The 27,801-nt window shown below is 38.2% G+C and overlaps 1 protein-coding gene across 1 annotated transcript; it reads right to left on the bottom strand.

Moving 5' to 3' along the window:
• Positions 1-338: 338 nt before the first annotated feature.
• NCOA3 (nuclear receptor coactivator 3) lies at positions 339-27,801 on the bottom strand. The gene is made up of 21 exons (XM_028735136.2): positions 27,701-27,801; positions 26,158-26,330; positions 25,050-25,150; positions 23,437-23,611; positions 22,098-22,286; positions 20,988-21,089; positions 19,403-19,540; positions 18,540-18,687; positions 17,251-17,636; positions 16,003-16,865; positions 14,902-15,040; positions 13,017-13,211; positions 11,942-12,178; positions 10,864-10,990; positions 10,176-10,347; positions 9,003-9,299; positions 8,079-8,183; positions 6,285-6,510; positions 5,126-5,300; positions 4,225-4,366; positions 339-3,687 (listed from the first exon to the last, which is right to left on the bottom strand). The coding sequence occupies exons 1-21, from the start codon at positions 27,787-27,789 to the stop codon at positions 3,676-3,678; spliced, it is 4,191 nt and encodes a 1,396-aa protein (XP_028590969.2). The 5' UTR covers positions 27,790-27,801; the 3' UTR covers positions 339-3,675.

The following is a 27,801-nucleotide window of genomic DNA, read 5'->3' as shown; positions in this document are numbered from 1 at the left end:
TTCCCTATCTTCTTGCATGCAGTGGCTGTATTCAGTTGGTTTTTTTACCTTTTTCATGGTGTTCCAATTTTAAAAGAAGTCTGAGGGTGGCAACAGCAACTGTTGTGTGGAGGGGGTAAAAGTTTCTGTTAGTTAAGAAGACAAATTTTTCCCACCCCTTTGGAAGTGAAGTAAGCCTGCAGTTTTACTTCTCCCATTTGGTTGTCTTGGAAAAGAGAACATCTACCAGCACAGACAACTTGAACATGAGTTTTGGTAACTGGAATGCAGCCTGTGTTAAGGCATAATGGGAACTTTTATCTCTTTGATTACCAAGAAGCTTATTAAGCCACAAAAACTCCCGTTTCAAATAGAAACCTTTATTTACATTATTAACAACATCCAAACAAAACAAAAACACAGAAAAACAAGACCATATGACCTACCCCTTTTTTTTTAATGCCAGCCCACAGGAGGCTTTTTTGTTATGTAAAGATCAATTATTACAAGCAATATTTAATGTAAACTAACTTTGGAGTCAATTCTCAATACTGCATGCCTTTCTCCTGAGATATTAAGAAATATTGCTCTCAGTTGAATGGTTTCATAATTGCTGCATTGCTGTCACATGACAGTCTGCTACTAAATTCGATGTGCTGACCTGTGCAACATTCAAATAGATTGTTTCTGTTGAAAAATGCTCCTCATTTATTAAGGCAGCCTTCCCCAGCTTGGAGCTGATGGGAGTTGTTGGTCTAAAACATCTGGATTGCACCAGGTTGGGGAAGGCTGAATTACAGGAAAAATCATGAAGACTGAAATTATGTATTTATCTCAACACACAAACTGGTTGGATAATCCATACAAAGGTGGGGAAGAATGGATTCACTACAAAGACAATTAGGTCAGAAGGCACCAATGCCAAACTAAGCTTATTGCCCCATTCAGCCATGTTTACTGTACTTATCCTACAAGCCCCCACCCCATAGAATCACTCTTGGTACTAGAGAGTGCATTGCAACAGAATGAGAGTTTTTAATCATGCACTTCTGATTCCAGGTATCATTTGAATCAGCACTGCTGAGAACGTTCCCGACAATGCAAATTCAAAACGCATTTTTATATATATATATAAAAAGGTGTGAATACTTTTATCAAGTTTGAACTAATATCTTTGGATTCAGCAAAAAAAAAAAGCAACTGGGAAAAGGAGTAACATTCTAAATAACAGATTAACCAATGAACGGCAGGTACCACCACATTTCAAAAACACAAACAGAATCAATCAAAATGAAAAGAAGAAGGGCAATAAGTAGTTTATAAAAAGAGAGGTCACACTTCGCCAAAGTAATCAGAGCTATCATGATTATCATATTCGCCTATAAAAGTTAAAATATAGTCTACTCCCATTTTATAGGCTTGCGGGTCTTTTACTATGAGGTTGTTATTGGTAGTATCAGAAAGAGGCTTCTGAGAAGCGGAAAATATTTTGTCACACTTTAATGGCAGACCTACAAAACCAAAAGATCTGATGTGCACAAAGGTGTGCATGTGTACAAAATACTCCCCTGTTGACTTTAATGTCTGAGCAAACTACACATCCATATGTGGAGGTTTGGAAGGACGTATACTTCAAACAACAACAACTCAAAGCTATTTTAAAACAATATGTAAATGGAAAAAATGCTTTAAAAAAACAACCCAAAAGGACGAGGAAGCACTTGTAACATGTGAGGCACACTATGTGCAAATCAGAACACAATTCCAGACCAGAGCCCAAATGTGTTTTAAGTACAAATAAGCTTTAGTGAAGTTAAATAAATAGCTGGTGGACTACACAGAACTGGCAATATTTATACCTGTACTCAGCATACTAGCAGTTTTGGGGGTAATCACAGACTGCTTGCCTTAGAACAAAATCTCACAGAATTACATGCTTCTGCAAAGTGGAGCTCAAATTTCATTACTAATCAAAATCACCAGTTCACATATTCAAGAGAACTATATTGAATGTGCAATGGGAATAGAAAAAAACTCACACACCACTTCAGACATTTTAGTCTACCTTTCTTAGAAAGATCCTGTTCTGAATCACTACAGCTTGTTTAAAACTGGGAGGAATCAGTATGTATCTGCATTATTTGACACAGAGATGATTATGGTGTTTTTGACCTCCAGCCATTAAAAACTGCTTAGAAAATAAATATATTTGTTACCAGCAGAGCAATAAAATGTGATAACCAAAATCATTTGTGCCAATTAATCAGATGTCTCATCAGGTGTGCTCTCTGATGGACACTTAACACAAAAAACATGTTCAGAACACCACTGAGGCTTTCTTAAAAGTTAACCAAATGTCCTAGAGCAGAGGCTCTTTCATTTAAAAGACAGGTTATATTAAAAATTCCACAAATTGATTTGACAGCTAAAAAGAGCCTTTTTGTCATCAAACTGCCATCTATAAGAAAAAAGTAACAAAGTGCACACATAAGGTGTGGAGAAAATATTAAAAGACTGCTAAAATATGAACAAATGTTCTTTTAAAAAACCAATAAATGAAGTTCTAAGTAAACTGTCGGAGACCAATGAAAATAAGATAAAGGCCATAGTTACCCAACTCCAAAACCATTTAAATTAATAAAAAAAAAATCCTGTCTGGACAACTTGGACTAAACTCGAGTTTACAGAAATTATATTTGTTAAATATTTAGCTTCACGAACTCTGCAAAAATGAGTTAGTGGCCTACAAAAGTCATATATATATATATATATATAGTACAACATCTTAAGATCATATTTACAAAATGTATTCACAAAGAGAATCTCTCTTCATACTGCAATGCCTTGCCTTACATTTTATGACATTTAAGGGCAAAAAAGATGTATGATTATTGCTCAAATGCCCATATTGGAGATATTATGTAACAGTAATTCAGACTGGGCTTGAAAGGGGGCAAGAACTTGCCTACTTTAATATCCATTGATTCATTATTATAGGTATTGCAGTAACCCACTACATACAGCATTTTATAAAGTGCACAAAACTGCACATCAATATGGAAATCTTTTATCATGATTATACATATTTAATCTCTGCATACCCCTTTGGCGCCAAAGAGCGTGATTCAGAGGCTGCAAAAGCTCATTTGCATTGCCACTTGCACATCAGAGTTCCGACACCTGGGAGTGAGATTGAACAGCAGCATGAATGTTCAGAGCATTGTTTTGTTTTTAAATCAAGGCCAGAAACTACATTCTATCAGAGGCTCTTACTAGAGAACTCAAGACTATTACCAAGTATTTTCCAGGCACTTTGGTCTGCCTGTAGTTAAAGGGCTTTGGATAGCTACAGTAAATAGAACTGGTACACACCATGTCTATCCAACACATTTACTCAAATGGCGTTGCCAAACGCACTTTGCTAAAGGCAGAGTGCCAAAAAAAAAATCACCCTTTCTCTTTTCTTTTTGTACATTATACAGTGATACTTTGCTTCTACTCCTCCTCCTATCCCTCACCACCCAAAGGTCCATAACTCATGAAGTCACTTAGGACATCTTCACGGTAAAAAGAAGTGGTATTTCCATAAGGCTACATGTTGCCATGAAGTTCACGTGCACTTTTTTTTTTTTTTTGTAATACTTAGTTCACCATCATCTATGGCATCAGCCTCTTAGGAGATCATAGCTGGAGATGTCAGCAGTATTTCTGCAGGAAAAAACACAACACACCAGTGAACAAACAACAGTGTAAGAGAGGCAAACTTTGTAATCCAGCAAAAACTTTGCTGGCATTTCTGGAGGTTAAGGAAAGAAGTATAAATAAATACTGCACTGGTACTGAAAATGCTTTTAAAAATATATTCATTTTAGGGGGAGGGGGATTGGGAGGAAATGGCCTGGTGTTGAGCTTAAGTTACTCTAAGGCTAGGATTGCAGAGCCTTGTGGATTCCTTGAGTAAATCTATTTCAGCAATGAACCTGGGATGTTCACAGGCAATAGCTGTTCCACAGCTAGCCTTACCGTTTTATGTAAAACCACCAAGAGAGAACCCAGTGGAGAAATAGGGGTTTGGGAGAAATAAGAAAGGGTGCAGAGTGAGCAAAATTGACAACCACATTTCAAAATGTTGAAAAGTTTCTGTTAATGTTTGCTAGGCACTGGCACTGGCAATTTTAGGGGCTGATATGCATATGGAGATCTAAAGAGCTACATGTGGAGAACCAACATTTATAGCCATCTTACCTGGTCTGGACCCATGGGCATTCCTGACATAGGCATAGTATTAATATTCATTTGTCCCATGTGACCACCATTGCTGTTCATGTGCATCATGTTGTAAGCTGCAGGGTTCCCTGAATGGCTGAACTGTTGCTGTGGAAAAGAACTAGAGGACACAAGAAAAAAATTAATGCTCCCAGTTCACAGATTCCTTCAGCCACTGGCATTTTACATCATTGGCATTACAACTATAAAACCTCGTAATCCTTTCCACAATCAGTTGTGGAGACAGTTGTCTCACCACAGTGTCTTCAAGATCAGATGTGGTTATTTGTAAGGAGCTCACACCAACCTGTGGCTCTAGAGATTGACTAGTGCTATAAACAAATGAATGAGCCTATGATCAACAAATAAATAAATCCTTTGCTTTAAATAAAAAAGAAAGGAAATGCAAAAATGATGGATCAGTGTAAATCACTCCCATCCTAGGATCTCTTCATCCATTGTCAGAAAATGATTTGTTAACTTAAGCCTACCTTACTGATTTTTTACCCCTGCACGTAACCAATCTGGAACAAATAGTTCAACATATATAGATTTGGACACTTTCATGTTCTTTTAATTTTTTTTAACAACACATCATGTCTTAATCAGCAGGTTTAATTTTGTGAAACAAAAATAGACCCCATATCTTTGTGAAATCTGCAAATTTTAAGAATTTAAACAAATATTTTGAAATCTTCTATGAAACAAATGATTTTAGGTGGTTGTTTTTTTAAAGAATCTGGGTGCAAGATTGAAGACTGTCTAGATTGCCATGTTTTTTTAAAATCACACAATTCAGTCTGCTAAAAGCTATGTTCTTCAGTTCTCCACAGCCACAGGCTCCCCTCTGAAAACACTAGTTGAGATATTTGACTCTCACCTGCTCCTGGCCATATTTCCTGATGGCCAGCCCTTCATTTCAGGAGTTGGATACATTGGTGCAGCCTGAGGATGCTGCATCATGGGATTTTGTGTAGGTCCAATTCTTTGAGCCATCATGGAATTGGGTGGGCTTGATACCCTGCTAAAGGCAGGGTCTGGCTGCTGGGTCATTCCTTACAAAATAAATAAGATAACAGTTTGGTGGTTATGACACTTAGCTATTTTTTGCTGAAGGCACATGTGTCCTCTAATATTTACAGAATTTCACTCTTGTGGGTGCACAATTTCTCTCATCTGATTCAATTTAAAAAGCCCTGAAGCTTGTACCTTTGAAGCATGGTACAAATGAAAAGCCAGAAGGGAATAATTCTCATGGAGAGGCAATGGTGCCTGGGAGAACTGCACTTTGATTCCCAAGTTAATGTCAAATTTCCACCCTAAGGTGTTGTTACCAGCTTGCATTCATTCAAGACTCCCTCTCCTTGAAGGGGCCATAGCTCTGTAGTAGAGCATCTGCTTTGCATGAAGAAGGTCCTAGGTTCAATCACCAGCATCTCCAGGTAGAGCTGTGAGAGAACCCCACCTGACCTCATGGAGAGCCACTGTTAGCCAGTGTAAACATTAATGAGCTACTTGGACCAATGGTGCGACTCGGTATAAAGTAGCATCTTATGTTCCCCCATCATGCAAGTTTGCTTTTCTCAGTTTCACTTGGTCCCTAAACATGGTTACAAGGTACTATAACTTACTAATGTTTCATTGTTGTTGTTGTAATTTCAGATATAGCAAAGCAGAATAAAAAAAGATCAAATGCTTGCTTTTTGTTGCCAGACGCTTCCTGAACAAAAAGGTTTTCTTGCAGAATTAAGTAATGACTAAGACATAATTCAAATCAAAATTGAGAGAACCAATGAGCTGTGAAATTACTGTATAAAGTTCATGAATTTTATAACATTTCTGCACTGTGGCTGTTCTATTTTAGATCATTCGGCTACAGAATATGTCAAATCCCTCAAAACCCCACTTTCTCCCTCATTCCAAAATATTGTGCTTATACTCTTTTATAAAAATATTCTAGCTTTAATAAGTTGTAATTTACTAAGCCCAACAGCAGCCACAGGAAATAGAAGCAAGTAAGATACAAATGAAGTAAGTACCATAATTGGCTGGGTATGAAAATTGCTGGGATGGGACTGGAGCCATCGGAGGGCCTGTAACTGCACCATCCATGCTTCCTGAGGTGGTCACATTTGGGGGAGGACTGAAGGCTTGAGACTGCTGCTGTTGCTGCTGTATCATCATGGCCATCCTTTGTTGTCGGATGTGGTGACTTATTATCTCCCTGTTTCGCTGCGCCACCATCTGAGCATTAAGGAAGCCTTGCTGCTAGCACCCAAAGAGGATTGACAAAAAGCACATTAAAGAATTCAGAGCAAGAATTATTAAGTTGACAAGAAAAAATATATATATCTTAAGAGTTTTATGTCCATGAGCAGCACGGGCATTTATATTAAAAAAGCACAATACAGTCTATTTTTCTCCCATTAATGAAATAGTAGAATAGAACAGTAAGAAAATGCACATTTATTCTGCAGTAATAAGTAGCAGAGTGTACAGTAACTGTGGGGAACCACCTTCGGCCCTCCAGATGTTGCCCCATTGGCCTTGCTTGCAGCAACATTTGCAGGGTCAACGTTTTCCCACATCTGGTCTACAGCCTATATACCAACAGCAAGCTTATTCTCTTAGGGTCTACCCTTATGCAGATATCCATGCACAAGATATCAGCAGCTTGGAGAATCCCCAAAGTTTGTCTAAGTTAAAAAGAAAAGGTAAAGGGGGGACGGGACCAAAAATGACCTAGCAAACAGAATGCTGGCTTGATGGCTATTGGAGTGGTGAAGGTGGTGGAATGGAAAACAGGAAGACGGAGGTGGCATGGAAGGGAATGGGGCATCCTGGAACAGATACTGGCTGGGTGGCTAAAACCCCAAACAGCAGCACTCCACACTGAAACATTTTGTTGCAGGTCTCACTTTGTGTAGCTTGAACATTCAGCAGGCACTGTGGCTTATATCCAATGTGGCACTAAGCAACTTTTCTGTCAGTGCAAAAATTTATGATTGCACAATGAGACCTTCTCTCTCCCCCCCCCCCCCCCTGGAATGTGTCCTTCCCAAATCTGCTCCAAATGGTTGGGGAAACCAGCAGAAAATATTAAGGGGGTGCACAAGAGGAAAGTCCCATTGCACAGGCATAATAAATATTTGTACTGACAGGACGGTTACTTAAAGCTAAATTAGATACAAGTAACTGAATCCATACTTGCCAGACTAGCATTGCTCAACAGTTTCAATCCCCAGATTGGTTCTGGAATACAATGGTACCTTGGGTTAACAACTTAATTCGTTCCGAAGGTCTGTTCTTAACCTGAGGTACCACTTTAGCTAATGGAGCCTCCCGCTGCTGCCACCGCACGATTTCTGTTCTCATCCTGAAGCAAAGTTCTTAACCCGAGGTACTATTTCTGAGTTAGTGGAGTCTGTAACCTGAAGCGTATGTAACCCGAAGTACCACTGTACTTTTCTACGATTGCATTTGAGATCCAATGCCTCACCCATGTGAACAGGAATTGCAACAATGGTAAAACAGATTATTGTAATTCCTAATCAAAAATATTGACATTATTTAGGATGACATAAATAGTGTTTCTTCACCAGTCATATGCCCCAACTGATGTCTAATAATGACATGATTCATGTAGAATCGTCTTTTGGTTTATGGTTATGTTCTATTGGACTTTGATTCATTAGATAAAAATATGTGTGTCTGCTTTAGTGTTTTAAAAGATGTATGAAGGAGGGAGAAAAGTAACAGAAAGCAGAACTGGGAGAGGTAAAATAACAGCAGGAAGTGGGAGGCTACTGTATAACCTGATTAGTAATACTTACTTGTGATCCCATTTGTGGGGGCATAACAGGTCTCATCACTGATGCACTACCAGGGTTGGGGTTCTCCATTTTTATATCAAGTGTTTGACGAGTCTGATTCAAAAACTTAAGAAACAGAAAGCAACAGTGTGTAACAGAACGATGTCAAAATACATCAAACAGGTTTCTATAAAACCCATGCTACACTACAAACCTAGGCAAAAGTAATAATTAAAAAGAAGCTACTTCACTCAGTGTGGCTTATTAAGTGCGCTGAAACACAACGTTTGACTTCACGCCCAAAGGCGCACTCCTCCATTGTCTCCAAGGCAGAAGGATGCCAACAAGGGCCTTAAATATACAAACCTAATCATTAACTTTCATACTGATACTTAATAGTGCAATTCAGAAAACAACTGTGCCACTGTTTTCATCAGTTTTCATAAAACATCAGTTTTCATCAAACAAATAATCTGTCTAGTCCAGCAGTATTTAATCTCAGAAATGACATTACCAAACTGAAAATAAAGACTACAATGATGAGGAATTGCAGGCCTGCTTCACATGTCATGGCAAGCCAAATTATGGACTATCAGAACCATGCAAATTTGTGGATTCCTGGGGAGCTCACAGCACCTTTCCTCCTCTCTTGTCTTTTTTATTCCTGCATTATCATTAGCCAAGGTTTGTGCTCTAACCATGAGCTGTAGCCAAAGCTATAGCTCCATTTTAGGAGCCCTCATGGTTGCATAGTACCAGTTAAGTCATAGTTTGGGCAACATCTTGACATGTAAACTAAGTCTCTGTGTGTACCAAATATCAGGACAGGATAAAACAAATGAATGTATGTGTTAATGGGTAAGTGATATATTTCATTTTCCTGCCCTTAGCAAAGCCAAAAAGTTTCCCTCTTCAGAAGGGAACTGAAAAATTATAATTGTTTACCTGCTGCCCTTGAAGTCTCTGTTGGAGCTGCATCCGAAGTTGCTTTGGTGTGTTGGTTCTGGGCCTCATGACATTTGCTCGGGGATGCATACTTTGCATGGGAAAACTGCCCTGCTGATTCATCTGATTCATCACAGAGTTAAAGGCTGCCTGTTGGCCTTGCACGCTACTAAAACCCCCTGGCAGGGGAGCTCCCTGGCCCTGGTATGGCTGACCATATACTGGAGGCTTCTGGTCAATCATTACAGTAGATTCTTGGCCATGAAATGATTCTTGCTTGGGTTCCAAAGCTTGCCCCTTAAAAAGAATATAGAACTTGCCAATATTTCACACTCTGCAATAGTATATTAAGAATATTTTATACAGGGGAATTTTATATTTGAAAATATGAGCTGTGTGTGTGTGTGTGTGTGTGTGTGTGTGTGTGTGTGTGTAGCCGGCAGTGTAAAAAACATAGTAAATGTTCAGGAGACACACCAGTAAGCACATGGTACAACTATTTCACCATTTAACAGTTTAGGGATACACACAGGATTATCCAATAATCCAATGAAAATTGCCCAATTCAAAATTACATTGACAAAATCCATCTCCTATGAGCAAGTTCTGAGTCAGGTATATTAAGACTTCATCACTATAATATTCAGCAACTATTCTACAACTACCTTTCTAAAGAAGATGCCTGCACACATTAATTACAATGTAGTATTGTCACAAATTAAAAGGAAAATAAACAAATTTTAGATCAGAAGGCTGCTCTTGTTATGTTATGTTATAGGCAAACATTTTCTCACTATGATTTTTTTAAAGGGGCACTGCAATATCATGTTTATAATCATATCAGGTCTGCATAATTTGTAATCCAGCAAATGTAATGCAGGTCACCAGCAGTTGGATAAATCTTCTGTTTTTACAGCCTTTTTAGGACTGCAAGAATACTTGGCAGGCCACAATACAGAGAAGGTGGGCTATGTTCAGCTTGAGTTGACTAGCAAGTTCTGGAGCCTATAATATATAAAATAAGTTCTTCTCACCCAAAAGAAGAATGTACAAAGTACTGAGGAAGAAATGTACTAGGGTTTTTATCCCCCCCCCCCCCCCCCCCGCAAAAATACATTTTAAGAGCATACAGCAAACTGAAAAATCTGCACTTCAAGAGCACTGGCAACTTACTTGATTTACAAGATCAGGAATTCCTAAGGCCCTATCAATTTCTTCAAGGCTTGTGACATCTGTGTTACTCAGCAATGTATGCAATTGATCTAGAAGAGCCCTTTCATCACTTTGGCCATCAACATTTGGAGCAGCATACAGAAGATCATCCAAAGAATTCCTAACTAGTTGCCTAGGAAAACCAAGATGTAGCAACAATTAAGAATACTGGTCAAAGAGTAGATAAATTCTCCTATCACACATAAATTGAAGTCTCCAGATAAGAACCATATCTTCCCAGTATACATAAGTGCAAAAATGAGATATGCCCAGTGTCATTTCACAAATGAGCAGGATTCTGGAAACTGAAAGGAGGACCCTCCATGTTAAAACTTTTATCACCTTTGATAGATCATTACTATCCAACAAATCCCCAATAGAATGTCAAAGACTAAGATGGTAAACAAATTACAAATATGATGTAAGCATTTTCTTTGATGAATCACAAACAAATAATCTGCCTAGTCCAGCATTCTAGTTCAGATTGGGGAAGTCATATTCATAGCAGAGCCATTGAAATCAATGGACTTAACTAATTTTGTATTTAAATGAGTGTTTTTCCTGAATGATCAGAATGTTCTGATACCATTTGTAGATGAAAAATAGGCTGTCAGTTAAATAGCATATTACATTCTGAACCTTATTGTACCTGTTTTGTGAACCTCGAGGTCCTTGCTCCATGGACAGCATGTTGTCAGGCCATGCATTGGGATGGTTAGACGGCCCTTGATGTGCATAAGGATTCCCTCCCATACCAATGTTAATTTCATTTGGCCCTACAAAATGAAACAAAACTAAATTTACTTTTAGAAAAGAGGTGAATTTTTGGAGCAGCAATCCAACAACACAGGGCAGTGTACAAAAACAATGTATCACTATTATAAAACACAATGATAAAATATGTCAAAAAAACCCACCATACAACTATTTTTAATATCAAAATCATTGGTCTTACTCTCACTTGAAGCCTAAGTAAAAATGTATGGCATTACTTTCAGAATGTAAGGTTTCTATTCAAATGGGATGTAAAAGAGGAGAAAGCTTCTTAACAGGGTGTTTATGTGTGTTCAACTAATAGTAGTTCCTTCCACATAATTGAACTGTTGTAGACATGACAGCACCAGGGTGCCCCCCCCCATTAAACTCCAGTAACAAGGCAGCTGAGATAGGGTTGCCATACGTCCAGATTTCCCCAAACATGTCCAGGAATCAAATGGCGAAAGCAGTGTCCATGAGGAATTTTGAAAGATCGGCAAAATGGCCAGGGGTTTTGTCAACAGAACCAGGAAGTGTGTCTGTTTTAGGATCGCTATTTGTGTTTTCCGGGTGAATTCTTGAAATATGGCAACCCTAAGCTGAGAGGTAGTGGTCTAAATTGTTTATCACTATCACTGAATTTAAATGCTTTGCTTCCTTTAAGTCTACCAGTATCCAGCAACCCACACTGGAGCACTAGTTTCTCAGAACATGGTACAGATCACTGTGCAAACAGCCTAAAGCTTCAAACTTTATTGCCAGTCAGTACAACATGAGACTCTTAATCCCAGGGTTGTGGGTTTGAGCCCCATGTTGGGTGAAAGCTTCTTGCATTGCAGAAGGTTGAACTAGACGACCCTTGTAGTCCCTTCCAAATCTATGGTTCTATGATTCTACTATCTTACCTATGTGCAGTGCATAAGACACAAATTATTGTGGTGTCCAATTAAAAAAGCATAGTAAGAACTCACTCATATGGATCATCTGCTGTTGGAGCATGGATCTGGTGCCAGGCATACTATTTGACCTCATGGGTAAACCAGGCATGGGACCACCAACTGAAGATCTGGCAAGGGCTGGGTTGCAGTCTGGCCCTGGTCTTGGCATTGAAGCAGAACTAATAGGTTCCATCCTGCTCACTTTTGAGTTTTGTAGGCTCCAGTCACTTGCTGAATGCTGATTCATAGGCATATTTCTGTTAGGTCCCCCTAGAAAATTAACGTATTTAAATACATATTGCTTTCCCTACAGAAAAATATAGAATACAATTTGCTACAGTTGGCATTTTTATATTCACCCACTCCAAATCAGTTTTATCCAGGACCCAAAGGGCTGCATACATCAGGGCCTTTCAGCCACCATTCATGGTAACATCTCAAATATAATCTAGGTTTTCAGGTTCAACTGAGATATAAAGCATTGCACAACAACATTGATGGGTTGTTGTTATCATTGTGTATTTTTTGTGACAATGGTTCAATTTAAACAGCACGTTTGCTGTTTGCTGCAGTCTGCACTCACCAAAGTTTAAAATCCAAAACATGAAGCTCTTGACTGCCCCAAGGTCCCCCGGACAGCTTCATGACTGAGCAGAGATTTTAACCTGGGTCTCAGAGACCTTAGTCTGGTACTCTAACCACGTCAACACAGAAACTTTCGAATGTACAGGAAACCCATGCTTTAGGGATGCTTGTCTGCTTCTATTTTCTATCTGCTCAGCACTCCAGACCCCAGGTGCGGTGGCAATGGAGGTAAAGGAACAGCCACAGCAATGATTTGTCAGTTCAAACACCACGCTCACTGCACTTGGTGCAAGCAAATTTGCTAGCTCCTTGCAAATCATGATTCAGACATCACAACTAAACCTAACCCTACAAATGTTTTTGGTGAGATATGTGAATTGAGCCAAAAGGTCTAAAAAGCATAGCTAGAATAAGGTAGTATAATACAATTGTAACAATTTTTCTCGTAGTTAATAATTTACTCCAGCAAACCTTTGGGATATTGTTCATGATTTTTTTAAAAAGTATGAGGAAATCAACAAACCCATATTAGTTCCAAAATTTTCCTGATTTTCCATCATTCTTGGACTCCCACCCATCATATTTTGCTTCTGTAGCATGGAGAATGTATTAACACTCCTCACAGACGGACTTGATCCCACTGATATGGGGCTGTCTAAAGACAAGGCTCTGTTGAAAGGAGGACGGGTGGCCTGCATAGATTGGGGACTTCTCATACCTGTTGAGTAATTAAAATATAATTGTAACTGTACCATCTTTAAACCTGGTATTGATCTACCATGACAGATGTTTAGCATCCACTATAAGGTTATTTAATGTAATTTTAATAAAACCACAGAAATTGTATGTCCTACACGAGTCACTGATGGAGACTAATACAGAAATTATTCACCTGGATTGTTTGATCTATAATGTTTCAGACTGAGATGTTAACTTCCTATAACTACTTTCTATAACTACTATAACTACTATAATTATTAAAAGAATATGGTGTATCTCTTTGGATCTGTACAGTCTCTGTTAATTTCAAATCTCTTATAGCTATATACAGAATTCTATAAAATGTTAGAAAATAATCAAAACCCTAACTAGGAAGGCAGGGGCAGGGGCGGAATCAGAAGCCTAATAAATTAGCTCTAATATGGTATGAGTACAGTTAAATACATATTAAGTTACCTGCTATGCTTAAAATGTAAAGGTAAAGGGACCCCTGACCATTAGGTCCAGTTGTGACCGATTCTGGGGTTGCGGCGCTCATCTCGCTCTAGTGGCCGAGGGAGCCGGCATACAGCTTCCGGGTCATGTGGCCAGCATGACTAAGCCGCTTCTGGTGAACCAGAGCAGCGCATGGAAACGCCGTTTACCTTCCCGCCGGAGCGGTACCTATTTATCTACTTGCACTTTGACATGCTTTCGAACTGCTAGGTTGGCAGGAGCAGGGACCGAGCAACGGGAGCTCACCCCGTCATGGGGATTCAAACCGCCAACCTTCTGATTGGCAAGTCCTAGGCTCTGTGGTTTAACCCACAGCACCACCCGCGTCCCTGCTTAAAATGTAGTAACACATTATATTAAAAAAAAGAATTGGGAATTTCAAGAAAGATTTGATTATATATATTTATGAATACAAAAAGGTAATGCACTTTGCAAAAGGTCAAAAGTTTTAAACAAAATGGAAAACAAGTTAGACAACAGTTGAAGTATCTTCCCTTTTATCAAGCATTTTTTCTGTTTATTTATTCTAACTCTGTAATAACACAAAAATCTGAATAAACAACATTTTAAATATTGATGTTCTCAACACTTTTGAATTGCATACTGATTATTTTTTAAAAAAACACCATTTTTTTCATCGAAAATTCAGAAAATACAACTAGGTCTCTCTCTCACACACACAGGAAAACCATGATTCCCTTTCTCATCATAAAGTAGTACCTAGCTGTATGCTCCCAATGCCACTTCTGATTTAGTTTACCTTTCTCAAATTATTTAGCTAATCAAAGCTGAACTTTCTGACCTATTGATTCATCTTATTGTGCACTCTGGAATGCACTGTTATTTGATTTAATAAGCATGAACAGCCTCCAGGAACAGAAGAAAGTGGTAGTATCAGGCCTGTTGATCTGCAGGCTCCCCAGTGATCGACAGTTGGTTTCTATCAAATCTATGCTTGCAACTTTAAACTCGAGGTTTTCTTGTGTTAGGTCTCAATGTTTATAAAGCTCACTATCAGACATTACAGAGGGCATCTACAAGGAAATTCTAGTCTACTAGTAGACAGCAATAAAAACCATTTTTTAAAAGGCAAAACTGGGAAATTAAGAACAAACAGAAATAATGGCTTAAATACCTTTAATCAACACAATGACTGTTAAGTAAAGTGGAATATTATGTCAAATAAACTTTACCCAGTGGTGCATTTCCTTGGCACAATGGTTGCTTATTCCCCATGTTATTTCCATTTGCAGACATTGGATTACTGCAAAAATCTGAGCTAGTTAGATCACCCAAAATGGCATCTAAATTATCCACCAAATCTCCACTCATCTGAAAAGAAAAAAAAATTTAAAACAAACTTAGTTGTTTAGATTTCTACTGAAAAAATCAGAAGCTGGTATGCGCTCAAAACTATGATGTCTTTGAAACTTACTACAAATTCTTAAGAGAACAAGCTAGAAGTCATGTAAATATTTGATCAGAGATAACTTTACTGATTTGGAGAGAAAGAAAAAGATAAAAACTTCATTTGCATATTCTGTAATCATCTCAGAATGGAATATTCAGAAAATATTGTGGATGAATTTTCCAAGGTATCACTTGAGGCTAGGCCTGCAATGTTTAATTAACCAATTTATTTATTTATTTTAATCTCCTGGAAAAGATGTCTTCAGTTAACATAGTGGCAGGTCTTTTTTTTTTTATGTTAATTATTAAAAGTGGTCACCACTTTTAATTATTAAAAGTGGTCACCGACTACCGGTAAGTCATGCTTAGTAGCAGTACATGTACTGAAATCAAATAATTTATTTCAGTCATGATTCTCTTCTGCCTATTCAACAGGCTGATCCTGAGAATGGCTTGGGATGCAGTTGTAACCGCATCTACTCAGAAGTAAATCCTATTTAATTTAAGGAGGCTCACTTCCAGGTACACAGGATTAGGATTGCAGCCTCAGTCAGCTATATTAAGCATTTAAGGTGGTAAATGCTTAAAATACATGGGGGGGCAGGTTCCTTCTTAAAAGAGGCATTCCATGTTCTCTCACGTATTGAGTGGAATACCTGCATCATCTATAATCAGTGGAAAATTAAACTGCAACAAGATGAAATAATTTTTAAAAGCAACGTTTTAAAAATTACTTTGATACATCATAGTTGGGAGTTCAGGTTAGCTGTGGTTTTCAGACTTACAAAAAGAAAGTGCACGGTTCCATTCCAGGGGCTTATTTAGAAAACAAAAGTATACTGAGTCTTTTAACAGGGATTTTGCTAAACGTTAGAATACTCTACCTCTTCAGTGGGTTCTGTTTTTATTTTCATCTCTTTTTCTTGACTTGAAGTAGTTATGGCAGAACTACAGCACTGTCCCATCTTGCTGTCCAAATTTTCTATTTTAGGTTTAATGTCTTTCGAAAGAGGATCTTTGACATCATCCTTGTCAAGCAAGTATCTAAGGAGGGCATGGTTTTCCTTCTTTTTAGGACTCATTTGTTCTTGCTTGACTGTTCCTTCGCCACAGGAAACAGCACTACTGTCATGGTATGTGTCTTTACCAGTAGCTTCAGCTGTGATTTTTGCCACTTCTGCTGGAGAATTACCATTCCGCAGCAATTTATGCAAAATCCTATGCTTCTCTTGCATGTTTGATGAAGAAGAGACCCCTCCAGATGTAGAAGACGAGACTCCAGATGAAGGGCTTGTGGCATTGGAAGTAGGTTCTTTGCAACTGGAGTCCAAAGGGGAGTTTGACAGTGTAGGGTGTCCCCTGTCCTCTGAGGAACAAGTTAGCAACTGGAGAAGTTTTTTATGCCCTTTGCTTTCAGGTAGTCCCCTCTGATCAGAGCCTTCAAGGCCCTCTTCTTTGATTTCTTTGTTATTAAGGGAGTCCCTGCTGTTTGACTGACACATGGAACTCTCCACTTGATTTTGCTCACAAAACAAGCCAGGAGGGCTCTTTGAATCCTGGTTACCCATTTTACTTTGCTGAGAAACATTCATATTTGGAGAATTGTCTAGTTTTGGACCTGGCGAAGAAAGAGTAGACAGAAGGGAAGTTCCAACTCCCTCACTAATCGCTTGAAGAGCACTAAGTGAGCTGCTTGAAAAATTGTTGTTGCTAGTGTTGCTGGCAGTTCCCATTGGAGAGTTCACACCTATATAAAAAAGAGAATTTGCATTGGAGAAACACTAAGTGAGGTATTACATATTAACAAATCATTTAACTAAAAATACTTTGAAACATTACAGCAGAAAGTATATACAGGGAAAGTTTTAAAACTGCCTCCCATAATTTCTGCATAACAATATTTTTCATAGTACGTTATTCTATGAAAAATGGCACAGTAAGTCTGATTGTATTAGATTGTTTTTTATGTTTATGCTATAAGCCGCTCTGGGAATGATAGCTGAAGAGTGGATTATAAACAATGATAATCATCACCATTTCTGGCCAACTGAGTAAATAGTATCTGATTTCAGATGCTGAAACAAAAAACAACAACACAAAACACACTTTAAAAAGATACTAGAAATAATTACCTGCTACAGGAGAAAATTGATGTGAATTCACTTTTGGACTCCCACGATTCCTAGGGGATATCATTAAATTCTGTTGACTGGAAGTCATGCCTGGGCTCCCATGTGGTGGGCTGCTCATATTTAATCCATAGTTACTCTGATAAGGAGAAGACTGTATTCCTTGTCCAGAGTTCACAGGTCCCATGTTTCCAGGACCTCCATATCTAGCACCACTCATCTGCCCCATTAAGTTAGGATCTCCCATACCATAGTTCCTGTTCTGCAAAGGTATATTTTGCCCAGATGACATGTTCATGACACCACTGACTGAATTTGTACTTGCAGTTGTAGATGTTCTGATGTTCTGTCCCATTGCACTGGGATTTGGTCGATATCCGTTTTGTTCTCTGAAACACACAGCATTGGCAATCAAGCTTGGCACAGCGGATTAGTAATGTCCATGTTTTAAAAGATCTTATATGTTCTTCTAGGAATCAATGTACAATACTGGGTTGCAAAAGCAGAACACAGGAGCACTGCCATATACACTCCTCATTGAGCTCATAGAAATTTATGATGAAATTTAAAATTCTTCCTTAGCCCATTGTATTAATCTTTTTATCAACATCAATAAGGCACAGGAAGAGCACAAACTGTATTTCCAAGTTGTATATTCTACTAATTTTCTTGATAAGAATAGAAAATATTCCACCCTTAATGAGAACTTTATAGAAATTGTGATACAGTGGGTAGAGGTCAGTTGCTGTTACTGTTTTATCGCAAAAAGGGATAAAAATGAATAAGCTCAAAACCTCTTTTTCAAAAGTTCAACGTGTGAAAGCTGCCCAAAGTGGCTGGGGCAACCCAGTCACATGGGCAGGGTACAAAATTATTGTATTAGTAGTAGGATTTACCCTAGTAATGTTTAAAATCATTATTGTGAGAGAAATCGGCTTCTTTGATCCTTCCCAACTTCTCAGTCAAGTAGGTAATATTGGATTTGGGGTCTAACTCAATAAAAGGTGTGTTCATAAGTTTTAATATAAACACAATGTACCATGAGATGATGTGCCATCCTGTCCTTGTCCGAAGAGATAAAAAAGGGTAGTGGGCATTTGTATGAAATTTGTATGAACTGAAACTTAACATTCAGCAATTTTATCTTCCTGTTATATCTGTCCAAATAAAATTTAACAATGCTCATGAGTTAAAATTCTGCAGCTGTTCTCTTATACTGCCCTCTAATATTATGTTGGTTCACATTAGACACATATGATTTTGGAGCTGCTACAACAGATTATTGATTTCACCTTTGAAGAAAGTGAGTGGAGATAAACCCATGCCGGTCATTGGTAACAGGGTTCCGGAACAATTTACTTTTTGTTTGTGCTGTCACTATTGTTCCATCAGCTAAGGAGAACCGATATAGTGGAGTTTCCGCAAGACCTTGCATATAAGCTGTTAGGAAGAGTAGAAACTATTAGTACTGAAGCAATCTGCTTACATTTCCCATTCTAGAAACAGAAATAAAACTGACACTACATCATTAACTACTTTAACAAAATGGTCACTTAAAAAATAAAACATAAACTTTATAAAACCCAAAGCTTCGTGAAATTCTATTATCAAACTTGTGTATGAGTAAAATTTATATTCACATGTGGCCTGTCTTAATATAATAGTTCCAGAGACTTTAGTAATTCAATAGTGTATGAGTTTTTAGATAATCACGTGTCTCGGAGCAATGAAAACGTGTAATATTTTGGGCTGTTCAGATACATTCATCTATTTCTCTCACACACTTTTTCTCAAACAACAGCCCAAAATATGGCATGAAAATGGAACTCCCATACTCTTTAATGAAACCCTAGCCTCTGCAATACAAAGCCTTCACCTACTTTTTCTCACTTGTTTTACTAAGATAAGTGTGAGAAAAATAGGTGAATGAATCTCCACAGCCCAAATTTAGTGTTTTACTAACACTAAATAGTATAACAAATTAGTTATAATTATTAATGAGCCTAATATAACCAAATGGTGCATACAATTTAATTTTTTTACTGTAAAGGCATTTCCTAAGAGATATATTCATTGTGTTGATTTTAATTTGGTCCTACATGAAACAACTTTGTACAAATTAAATAAATTAGCATTTAGAAATGTGTGGTGTTACCTTCATGATAGTGGCGTTTGTTTGACCAGGGCTGTCCTTCATTTTGACATAAAAATCTCTGAATACAACGACGAATTGTATCTTCAAAGCCAGGTCTCATGGACCTTAGAGAATTTGTATCTATGTTAACAAGTTTACCTGTCAATCAGAAAAATGCTTACTTGATATAAAATATGTAAAACATAAAAGCTAACAACAATAAAATGAGCATAGCATGGTTAGCAATGTTCTTTGGCATTAATATGAAAGAAAGAATAAGGAAAAAAAGAGACTAGGCTGCAAACACAGTTCTTTCAGATATGCACACAAATCCATTCTTGGAATCCAAGTCACGATTCAACCTTTTTGCCTTCCATACAGAACCGAATATGTCAAGGTCTGAAATTGAAAGACCATGTACATGTGAGTGGTCAGTTCTTTACGCAAGGTAAGAAGGATGAACTATTTAAAGGAGCACCTAGAGACTCAAAAACAGTGTTCCCCAGATAATCTGGATCATCATTAACAGTCAAGATAACTCCTGGAAATAAATACCAATATATCCAACCTGAGCCACCCTGAGACCTCCAGGTATAGGGTTGTATATAAATTCAATGAATAAATAAAAATAATAAATAAACCCAAAACTGTTCCCACAAACAACACATAGCTATACTACTGGGTGAACATTTTATGTATTTTGTATTTTTCATTGCTTTAGAATTGTCTGGTTTTACATTGTTTTACTTATTTTATTTGATCTTGTTATGTTGCTTTGAGACTCTTTGTTTTGTATAAAGCAAATGAAAAATGCTGATAGTGATAATCACCAACTAGGAAAAATCATAGCAGACTAAATTCAGCCAGAGTAGCTTTATGTTGCCAACTCAAGATCTTTTGCTGGTTAAGATGGAAAATTCAATTGGCAGTTTTAGCTCCACGCTCCAGATTTAGCCCAGTTCAGATTATTTTCTCCCTTACCTTCTTTCTAGGCTGGTGAGAATAAGATTGTTCATACCTACAATTACTACCAGGCACACTTTTCCTGTGAATACCCATGTATGGATGTTATATTTGAACTGGGTGTTACCTGTGCAAAATCCCAAACCATGTGCTGAATCCCAAGATTTTGGAGAAAGGGAATTGACAACAGAATTTAACTCTTTGCATATTGAATTTTACAACACAATCCTATTTATAACTTGGTTTTCAACTACATGTCTCTGTAATGTATTCAAATATTACATCCACGCATGGATATTCAAGGTGTACAACTGCACATGCCCAGCTTCACATGCCCCTGTCCTGGGAAGCTGCAATCTCCAGCTACTTACGCATGAAGGGACAATTTGGGGGCTGAGTATCATCCAAACCAGGCCTTTATTTTGCAGAAAACAAGTGTAGCTAAAATAAACAAACTAGGTGCAGGAGTGATTAAGAAAAATACAAGTAAAACCTACTGAAATATTAGCTGCCTTGGAGGCTCTAATTCTAAATATATATATTTTAAAAAACAAACAAACTCTAGGCAAGCAATTGTAAAATAACTGCACAAAACATGCACATTGATAATAGAGGTCATTAGTTATTTATATAGCTTACTTACCTGAAAGGTCATGTCTAGTAACAAAGCTCTCTGTATTTGGTGAAAATACCCTTTCTACTGCCGAGATACGGCGTGCCACACATATCATACAGGACTGCAAATCTGAAATTCGAAACATTTTATGTTATGTTTATAGATAGCTTGAGATTTAAAGAAAACAAAAGCTTTCTGTTTTATTAAGTGTCAGGGGTTCAGGGACAGAGGCACAGGTGAGGGAGGAGACGGAGAGCGAGGGGGAAGAATCCCAGGACAGCGAGGAAGAGGATGACAATGATTTGAGGGATTCTATGAGTCTTTCAAGTGAATCGGAGGATTCCCAGAAGGGGGCGCCTGTGGTAAGGCCGAGGGGAGTCACAGGGGGGACTCGTCAGGAGCAGGGGACCAGCAGGGGAACCCAAAGTGGGAGCTGGGAGTCGGGACCGGCTTCTCCGCCAGAGCGCAGTGAAGGGGGTGGAGATTCTAGTGTGACAGGGGAAGAAGATCCCAAAGCAGAGAGGGAGGGAAGAGCGGAGCAAGACATCCTCCCGGAAAGGGAGGGGAGTAGTGCAGGGAGTAGTGTAACTGTCAAGAGGAAGGTTGGAGGTTGCGAACGCGCGCCAAGTTCAAATGTGGAGGCGGGCGGAAGAACAGGGAGCCCGGGGGAGGAGCCAGGTCCCAAAGCACGCAGGAGGGGGGAAGAGCTGTCTGGGGATTCAGCGTCAGGGGAATCCAGGAGGGGCGAAACCCCAGGGGGCAGGAAGACCCTGCGGAAAAGGAAAGAAAGGAAGAGGTGGAGCAGCACAGCCCTCTTAAACTGGTGCAGAGGAGGGACTGACTCAGAGGGGACTTCAGCGGTCTAAGCGTAACAGACGTGGGGCTGCGCGCCTCGGCTGTGGAGCGTACAATGGACTTCAATAAACATTTTTGTATATAAACTGGACTTGGCGTTGGTCTCTCGTGAGCTGGGACCTGAGGCAGCCCTGACATTAAGAAATACAAATACTGACATCTATGTACTGCTATTTTGCAAAAGGCACTGACTGAACATAGCTCATCACATTATAAATAAAGTTGTACTTAAGAGATAATAAAAAAAAAATATCAACAGCCACATCAGCTGCATGTCATTACCTTCACCTTCTTCCAGCATGGCTCTTGGTTGTGATAAAGCAAAACATTGCATGGTTTCAAATCTTTGATGTGTATCTTGGTTGTTCCCTACATCTTCCAGAAGATCATGTACAGTGTTTACCATCATGCGGCAATTAAATGTATGGCTCTTCTGTCTAGGTGCTTCATTGGTCCAAGAAACTCCATTCACTAGTGTACACACAAATTTAAGAAATATATTATGTTTGAGCAGAATAAGACTTTACACAAGTTATTAGGTAAGGCTGCATTCCTAAGCATGCTTGGAAGAAGTTTCACTAAAATCAGACATCTGACTCAATGGATGCCTCTCCTATGCCAGAAATGTTTTTTTAAGTGCTACTGAAGAGGGGAAAGGAATGGACATTCTACTTTCTCACATATCAATAACAAAGAAGCAAACACTAGAAAGAAAGCAATGGTGCAAGATATATAGCAGCTACATTTAAGGTATGAGAATTTAATAGTAGATTTCTGTTAATTAAAACAGTAAATGGAATAGTAGCTTATATTAAATTAAACTGTTTTGAAAGATATTTTTGTATGACTTTAAATAAAATTGGCAGTTATATATGAGAGGACAAATGTAACAGTGAGATATAACGCTAGTATTTTCTTGAAATCTTAAAATAATTTGACAGAAAAGCAGCATATAAATGCAATGAATAAATTAAAACTAAATGTTTTTAAAAACAGTGGGAACTAATTCAAATATAAAAAGGAATACTTTGCTTAATACTTAAGCATCATCATCACTTTTAATTTGTATACTGTCTTTCTATCTTACAATACCTAAAGTAGTTTACAAGCTGAAGAAACAAAGAATGTAAACCTTATAACAATCTAATGCAATACAAAAAGTTAATAATAAAACATAACTTTAAAATAAGCAACCTACATCAAATAAAGTAACATTCAACGATCATTAGACTAGTATAGAATAATATTAAATATCAGCATATAAAAATTAAACAGAAATCCACTCTTAACAATTACAATAAATAATTTCTTAACTACAATCAATAAAACAACAGCAAGCCACAGTGCATAATATAATACAAACTGAGAAGCAGAGACTGGAGGGTGGGGCAAGGCAGGTGGAAGAAGGCCTTGCCTGATGAAGTTTCTCCCCTCACAGTTCTTCCTCCAGGCACAGCTTTCTTATGAGGACTCCCAGGGTTAGAGGGTGGGGCAAGGCAGGTGGAAGAAGGCCTTGCCTGATGAAGTCTCTCCCCTCACCACTTAAAGACTTAAAAGCTATCTTCCTATTTAAAATGGACATCTACACAGTAACAAACCCAAGTATTAACAAGCTTATTACCTGTAGATTTTGGTAAATTTTTAAGAAAATCTTTCCGGTCCTCTTCATGCAAGATACTGTAAACACTTGTATTAACCAGGTCCTCTTGTTTATATTGCAAATACTGAGTGACATTTTCGGATACAAATACAATGTTCCCATCTCGATTTACTACGAATAAGAAGCCATCTAATGCCTAAAAACAAAATCATAGCAAATTATCCAAGTATACAGACTTTTATATATGTGAAAGATACAGAAAATAAAGGCACACCAATCTCAGACAGCAATCTTTGGGGGGGGGGGGCGGTCCTACATGTCTTTTCAGAAACAAATCATACTTAGTTCAATGGGGCATACTCCCAGGTATGTGTGTACAGCATTGCAGCTGGAATGGGGAATAATGCATAGATACATGTGACAATGGACACACATACATGTAGTATGCATGCCTGCGTATAAACACATCTCTGCTGAGTAACCTGGAAGAAAACTCTTCTTCAGAAGAACATGAACGAAACAACAAAATGTCTAAGAATTAGAATTTAAAAATTGTGCCTGGAAACATACAGCAAACATAAACATTTAAGGACCAATCTTACGTTGTCCCTGCAATCTGCACCCAAAATTCTAGCACTGTTTATGCACCAACTGAAGTTTCTGAACCATCTTCAAAGGCAATCCCATGCAGACGATATGACAGTAATCCAATCTGGAGATTACCCAATTTGTTAGACTGAGAATCCAATTTTGGTTACAAGAAAGGAGATTCCAACTAAACATCAGGAAGAACTTTTGACAGTAAGAGTTGTTCAAGGGACTCCTGCAGGAAGTTGTAGACTCTCCTTCATTGCAAGTTATTAAGCAAAGGTTGGATTGCCATCTGTCATGGATGCTTTAGTTGAGATTCTTGCATTGCAGGGTGTTGGACTAGATGACTCTTGGGGTCCCTTCCAACTCTATGATTCTATGAATGTTGCTGTTTCGGTTGGAGACAGTGCATCACTTTCCAAAAAAAAAAAAAAAAAGGATTCATTGCTTACTTATCTACCAGTTCCTCATGCAGCCAGCATACCAGGCCATTATAATAAAAAATAAATCCATGGCCTTTTAAACTGTGTGAAGGGTGGGGTGGTTATTGCTTCTGTTTGTTATTGTGTTATTATATTGTAACCCATTCTGTGATCTTCAGATGGAAGGCAGTATAGAGATTTAACAAATAAATTTAAATGAGAAATGGGAAGCCTGTGTGTGCCTCCCATATTCCTGCTTTGTCCATGGACCCTATACTCTGCCTTGACTAGACGGAATGCTGTAGCCAAAGGATGGGGAACCTGTGGTGTTGTTGGACTTTAATTCCCATTAGCCCCAGCCAAAATGACCAAAGATCAAAGATGATTTACGTTATAGCCCTGCAGCTTCTGGAGTACCACAGGTTTCCCATTGCTGATTTAATGTTTAGAGTTGTTTAAAACGTGTATCAATTACCTTCGCAAGAAACTCTGAAGTATTTGATTGGAAAGGTTTGTTTGTTTCCTCTGAAGCCTATGTAAGACTATTAGTATTTATCAAGTGAGGGGGAAATGTTGCTGTAATATATACTGTTCAGTACTTGTAATAGCCTATAGACTTGCCTGTAACAGAAGAGGTCCCAATGAATCCTTATCAATAACCCCTTGACCTGTCGAAGATACGTCAGCCTTCTGTACATCGTCATCAGTGGAAGCTGTTTTTCCTTTAAAAAAAAAAAACAAAATTTGAAACCTGTACTGCATGTAAGTATTTTTGTAAACGTCTGTCATATATATCAAGCATTCTTTAATATTTGCAATGAAAATCTAATGTGATTGTAGAATTAATGGCTGTTATTTTCACAATATTTACATCTCAGAATGTTTCTATTTCTCCTTGCTATGGGAAAAACACACCCAGTGCAACACTCAAATCCTTTTGTTGTTATTGGCATCCATCTTGAGACAATGAAATGTGTGTCCAGGGGTGAAGTCAAATCACTGCATTAGCAGCACCGAAGTGACTTCCCAGGGGCACAAGCATGGACAGTGTGTATGGAGGTCCTGGGCTGCCCAGATGACAACCCCTCCCCCTGGACTCGCTGATGTGGTCCAAAGGAAAGCACCAGCTTGGCTGCAGGAGTTGCTGGAAGGAGGGGTATATGGAGCTATTAATCTAGCATCCAGGATTGTATCATGCCTTGGATTCACATGTTCCCTCCACCAGCCCTTCTGTATTCTTTACTTGCTCATCTAACAAATGCAATGTGACTGAGCAGGGGATAGACATTTCTTTGAACATGGGAAGTGCCTAACCTTGCAGGATAGAACTTTGGTTCCTGTGCAACCAGTTCAATAATTGAAGAAAGGGATCTGTTAGCCTGAAACCTTCCTTCTGAATTCATTGTGAAGACACTTTTGGATCCTCAGTACCATTCTGAGCTTTTATTCTACAGTGACTTGCCCAACACCATGAATGTAAAACTAGAATTCAGTTTAGGAAAATTTGTCAATCATTACTTCATTTCCCCCCATTATAGTTCAATAATATTCTATTTGCAGAAAACTTCGTTAAGGTAAACTCACAGTCAACATTCAAGCAGTTAATGCAGAAGAGAAATGTAACAAAATTTTAAAGCCTTATTTAAAAGCTAGATTTAAACATCCATATGTGATAACCTGAAAATAAGAATATAATTTCTCCCTTGTAATATAAGAAGTCAGGACTTGCCTTGCTCCTTTATCTGCCGTATCTGTCTAACAGTTTCCTTTAAAATTGCACATTTATCCGGCTTGACATTGAAATTGTCAATGTCACTCAGATTAGCAGAAATCAGCTCAGCCAGTTCTTCAATATATTTACTTTCCTGTTCACGTCGACGTTTCTCTCCACTGCAGATCAGACTAGAAAAAAGAGACAACATTTTAAAGTAGTTAAGCCTAATTATTATAGGATCTTCTTTCAAACAATTTATTTATTCTCAAATTGCTAAATGTTCAGGTATGCACTTCTCATTCTAAGTTTAAATCACTCTGACTGTGACTTTTGTGTCACAGTAAGCCATATTTAATGGTTTGCCATCAATGCGCAAATTCGCTCCAGCTTCTCTCCACCTTGCTAGTGAGCAGGGACAACAAACTATGATGCACAATATGAAGCTAAGGTTTGTTCTTGGCTTCCTATTGCAGTTTGTTTGGAGCAAACATCCAGTTTGGATGTAATGGTAAGAAAAATATTGTGGGGTTTTTTTGCTCTTGCTAACTAGCTGGAAGTGAAGTGGGAGCACTCTTTGAATTCATGTTAAACCATTAACCATGGCTTACCACGATGTGCAAATGCAGCCAACCTGTGCACAGAAAGGTGAGTTACAAATGTAATACATCATAGATAGCCAACATGGTGCCCTCCAGACTATCAGCATGGCTACTGATCAAGGATGATAGGAGATGTACTCTAACAACATATGGAGGGCACCATGTTGGCTACCCACTATACATATTTATATGGTCAGCAACTGGAGCTCACTAAGTAAAATCCACCAACCTTAGAAATGCCAACTTCCCTCCCTCTTTCCATTTGTCAATCTTGGGCAAGTATCTTCCAACAGCCACTATGTGTGTGGGGAGAGGCTGAGTTACTAGTCCATTACCCCTCACTCACTTTTCAAAGTAATCCACTAGGAAAATTAGTGGCTGAGTAGGGATATACACCAATGTTGTTGAAATTTCACATCAATAGGAAATCAATAGAAGAAGGGCAGTAAGATATAGTGGGGTAAATATATGCAATGAAATTAATGAGAAAAAACTTCTATCAGGAAAACATCAGAATAGGATAACTACTCAAAAACGCCCAGCATTGCAAGGGACATCTTGTATTTGGAAAATGTTGAGTGGTACAGGCACACAAGAACAGAAGGTGAATACTGAAGGGAGAAGAAAAACATGTTATTGTACCACTATTACTTTTTGATTTAAGCAATATATACCAAATTACATATTTATGCTTTTCTAGGGCCCTTTTTTAAAAAGTATGTATTCCCCTCCAAATTAAAAATTAATTAACAAATCCTGCCTCTAAAATTGTTTATACAACTAATTTTTCCTGCAATAATATTATTTGACTGTTTCACATACACCAATATCAGAATATTAGGCATGTCACCAACTACAATCTGGCACTAAATGCCAACACATCAGTTTTAAATACTGAAAAAACCCATTCACTATTTGTAAACAACCCATAATAAAATAAAAAAATGAATACTCTCTACCCTGGTCCCGGGGTATCACAGGGCAATGGCTTGCGTTTTCTTGAATCACTGGTCATGCTGTCCAAGGAGTTCTCCCCTAATCCACTCATTCTGATCACACA

The sequence above is a fragment of the Podarcis muralis genome, chromosome 5 (genome assembly GCF_964188315.1).
Source record: "Podarcis muralis chromosome 5, rPodMur119.hap1.1, whole genome shotgun sequence".
Classification (NCBI taxonomy): Eukaryota; Metazoa; Chordata; class Lepidosauria; order Squamata; family Lacertidae; genus Podarcis; species Podarcis muralis.
This window is presented reverse-complemented; position numbering and strand designations above follow the sequence as displayed.

Bases quoted from the DNA above. Each gene is read 5' to 3' on its own strand.
- NCOA3 (XM_028735136.2), bottom strand. From the start codon at position 27,789: ATGAGTGGATTAGGGGAGAACTCCTTGGACAGCATGACCAGTGATTCA. The intron at 21,090-22,097 runs GTAATGACATGC...TTCGAATTTCAG, and splicing joins CATGCTGGAAGAAGGTGAAG to ATTTGCAGTCCTGTATGATA. The intron at 18,688-19,402 runs GTAACACCACAC...TCTTCCTAACAG, and splicing joins CAAACGCCACTATCATGAAG to CTTATATGCAAGGTCTTGCG.